Source organism: Pteropus vampyrus, unplaced genomic scaffold (genome assembly GCF_000151845.1).
Source record: "Pteropus vampyrus isolate Shadow unplaced genomic scaffold, Pvam_2.0 Scaffold74, whole genome shotgun sequence".
Classification (NCBI taxonomy): domain Eukaryota; kingdom Metazoa; phylum Chordata; class Mammalia; order Chiroptera; family Pteropodidae; genus Pteropus; species Pteropus vampyrus.
The window spans coordinates 8,955,192-8,958,350 of record NW_011888855.1 but is presented as its reverse complement, the minus strand read 5'-3'; the positions used below and the strand labels follow the sequence as shown (position 1 = coordinate 8,958,350).

Genomic DNA, 3,159 nt, shown 5'->3' with positions numbered 1-3,159 from the left:
CACTGTTCAGATTATATAATAGTCATTGAGGAGTGTTTCAAATGAAGAGGATAATGTGATCTTTGCCTTATTAAGGATATTACATCCTAATGGGAATCTTGATGTATTATTATGTCTCAACAGAGAAACCCCAAAACGTTGCCTTGATCTTTCGAATCTTAGCAGTGGGGAGTTGTCTGCCACCCGCTTTACCACTCTTGCAGACCTTGATGAAACTGGTAGGGAGAAGAGAGGTAAAGGCTTCAAGGAAAAAAATAACTTTTAGGAGAGAGAGCAGGGTAGTTGGATAAAGATGGAAGGTGGTTAAAGAGCCTTGAAGTTGGAATTCTGTGGGGACCTGTAGGATTTTTGAGGAGAATGATCAAGCTCAATCGGAAGAGAAAGATAACATTAATAGGAGTCACTTTGCATTTGAAAAATTTAAATAGGAAGTATTTCGTTGACTGATTGATGGTATGAATTGAAATTCATTGATTGATGGGAATGAAAGTAGTAGAAGTTTTATGCCTAGTCTAATCTCAAGAGAAGCAAAGAAACCAACAAAAATACTTTGTTAGCTAATTCATGTGTTTTTATAGGGTCTGAGCCCTAAAGGAATGTTTTACTAGTCAGCCATTTTAGTATTTGTTCTAATTTCAGATTTCATGAGTGGTAAGCATTCTTTTCTATTCATAAAAAAAGTCCCTAAGTTAGTGCATTTTCCCAACATTTTTTCTTTCAGTGACACATGTAAATTCTTAAGATTCTATTAACTTATAACTTTTACCATGAAATTGGTACCTATCAAGAGCCTCTGTGTTCACAAGGTCAGCTTTTGAAATTAATATTACTTACTAGTAAGAAAATCAGAAGACAGGATGCATGGACAAGAATAACTTCGTGTCTGATTGCAGGTCATTTGGATTCTTCAGGACCTCAGGAAATACAGTTAGCTCGAATGTAAGTTCTTTTGCTGTGAAACTCATGCTAAAGCGTTCTCAGCATTGGCATGAGAATTTTATCCCATGCAAACTCTGCAGAGTGTAGAGCATTTCACTTTGGGAATAATGGGCTTGGAGGCCTAGATCTTTCCCTTGAAAGGTTTTTAAGTTTTCCAGAGCTAAATAGTATTGTGAAAATTAATGCTATTCATTTTAACTATCACACACAATCAATATTATCTTTAAAATGGAGGAAATGGTGTAGTGCCCTTAGGCGTAGGCTCTTACCTGCATATGAATAGTGCTGTATGTATCTTAGTGGGTAAAAATACTGAGTGTAGGCTCTGGTATTAGAGTATCTGGATTCCAGAGGCTTACTACTTCAGCAACTGTGACCCTGACAAGTTTCTAACTTCACTTCACCTCAATTTCTTTATTTATAATAAAGAAACAATAATAATGGAGATAATAATAGCACTTCTTATAAATAGCTATTATAAGGAATAAATGAAAATTTAATCCTTAGCACCTGCCAAGCATTTTATAATGTTTATTATTACTCATGAGGAATCTTTGTTGGCGATCTTAAAATCTTCAATCAGGGAATGCTCAAGGACTGAAAGGTAATTTTAATTCAATGTCTTAAACCTACTCTAATTCTTCTATTTGACTGTTTAGATTTTTTTAGAACTTTGTCCTTCAATGTTTAGGTGAATTATGTACCACTTTAGTGCACTAGGGAAGGCTTTCCATGGCTATTTTTATCAGTACTTGTGAAAATTTCATATTGTATTGCTTGTATTTTCTTTAAATTGCTTAAATGTCCTAACCCATGAAGACTAGGTAAACTCATGGGAAGGATGATAGAAATTCATTACAAAATAAATATTAGTTCCCAATAGTCATTGCTGGAAGATCAGTAAATTATAAATTGTGTCTATATAAGACATAGGACAAACTCATCATCTTTGATGTATATCTCTGTATATATGATTATACAAGTGAAATGAGAGCCTTATCTCCAGGATGTCACTCAATGTCTTAATATTTATCACAGAAAGCACCCTAAATACTATTATTGGAAGAGACATATCAACTAGGTATAGGGCTCCTAGAATGGAGGAAAGGAAAAGTTGGGATGTCCCACACCACTGACCAATAACCAAATAGTATTTGGGGCTGAACTGACTGGCCGTTTTGTTTTGTTTTGTTTTGTTTTTTGATCTGCAGAAATCATCACCAGCACCTTGTAAAATGCAGCCCAGTGAGTAGCTCCTCTTTCTTGGGTTTGAGTTTTTTTCTCAGGTGGGTGGCAGAGGGTTTCCAGCTCACCTGTGGCTGAAGGCTTTTGGATGCTCTCAAAAAGGATCTCTTTGTAGGCACAGGTGCTTTGTAGCACTCCGAATGCTTTGGACCATGGCGACAGGAAGAAAGATGCAATATGTAGCTCATCTACAAATAAAGAAAATGTAAGTGTTTAATGGAAACCCAGGTACGTTACCAGTTTTCTTCCTTTGAGTGGAGCAACTCATCAGTATTATGAATCCTAGAGCTGTTTATGCCTCCGTATACTAGATAAGCAAACATCAGTATAGGAAAAAATTCTTTATGGTTTGTTTTGTTTTGTTTTTCTTTAAGGTTTGATCCTAGAACAGAAACCTAACTCCAAGTCTTCCACAGTAGGTCATCATTATACTCATGTTCAGTTGATTGGTTTAAGGACAAAAATCTCTGCTAATATAGTCTAAGAAATCTAGGACTTAAAAAAACAGATAGGAATAATGTACATAACTTGTTCACAGACCGCATGGCTTCACATACAAGTCTAGAGTTCTTAATTTCTTATTTTTCCCTTAGTCTAGCTTTTTAGACCCTATTTTGAGAAAGCTATGATTCTTTTTTATCAGAGATTCAGGCTATCTTTCAGTTCCACATTTAAACTGACTTCTCCTTAGCCACCTAATCACTAAGATAATTCTCTAACAAATCTCTTCAACTAATCTCTTTTTCTAGCCATCTTTTTCTTTTCCCTGCCTCCCAACCTTTCCTCTAGGTCAGTATGCATAAGATAGCTGCTGTTATTCTTTTCTCACATTAACTAAGTTATGCCAGTGTTTTTGGCTGTTCTAATCAGCTTTTTTTAAATTTAATATTGTCATTCTAATCTCCCTTTACTCACTTTTTAAAAGTCTCCCCAGCCTCTCCCCAGTCAGGCTCCCTTTTTCCTCCCTTCCTTTGG

General features: G+C 35.7%; 1 protein-coding gene across 24 annotated transcripts in view; it reads left to right on the top strand.

Annotated features, from left to right (window-relative positions):
* The window catches only part of CDC25C (cell division cycle 25C), a 25,382-nt gene that overhangs the window by 3,199 nt on the left and 19,024 nt on the right, over nucleotides 1-3,159 (top strand). For all 24 annotated transcript variants that reach the window (XM_023531975.1, XM_023531984.1, XM_023531988.1 and 21 more), the window contains 3 exons: nucleotides 894-939; nucleotides 2,151-2,184; nucleotides 2,300-2,389. In XM_023531975.1, coding sequence (XP_023387743.1) covers nucleotides 894-939; nucleotides 2,151-2,184; nucleotides 2,300-2,389 — 170 coding nt within the window. The remainder of the gene's footprint in view (nucleotides 1-893; nucleotides 940-2,150; nucleotides 2,185-2,299; nucleotides 2,390-3,159) is intronic.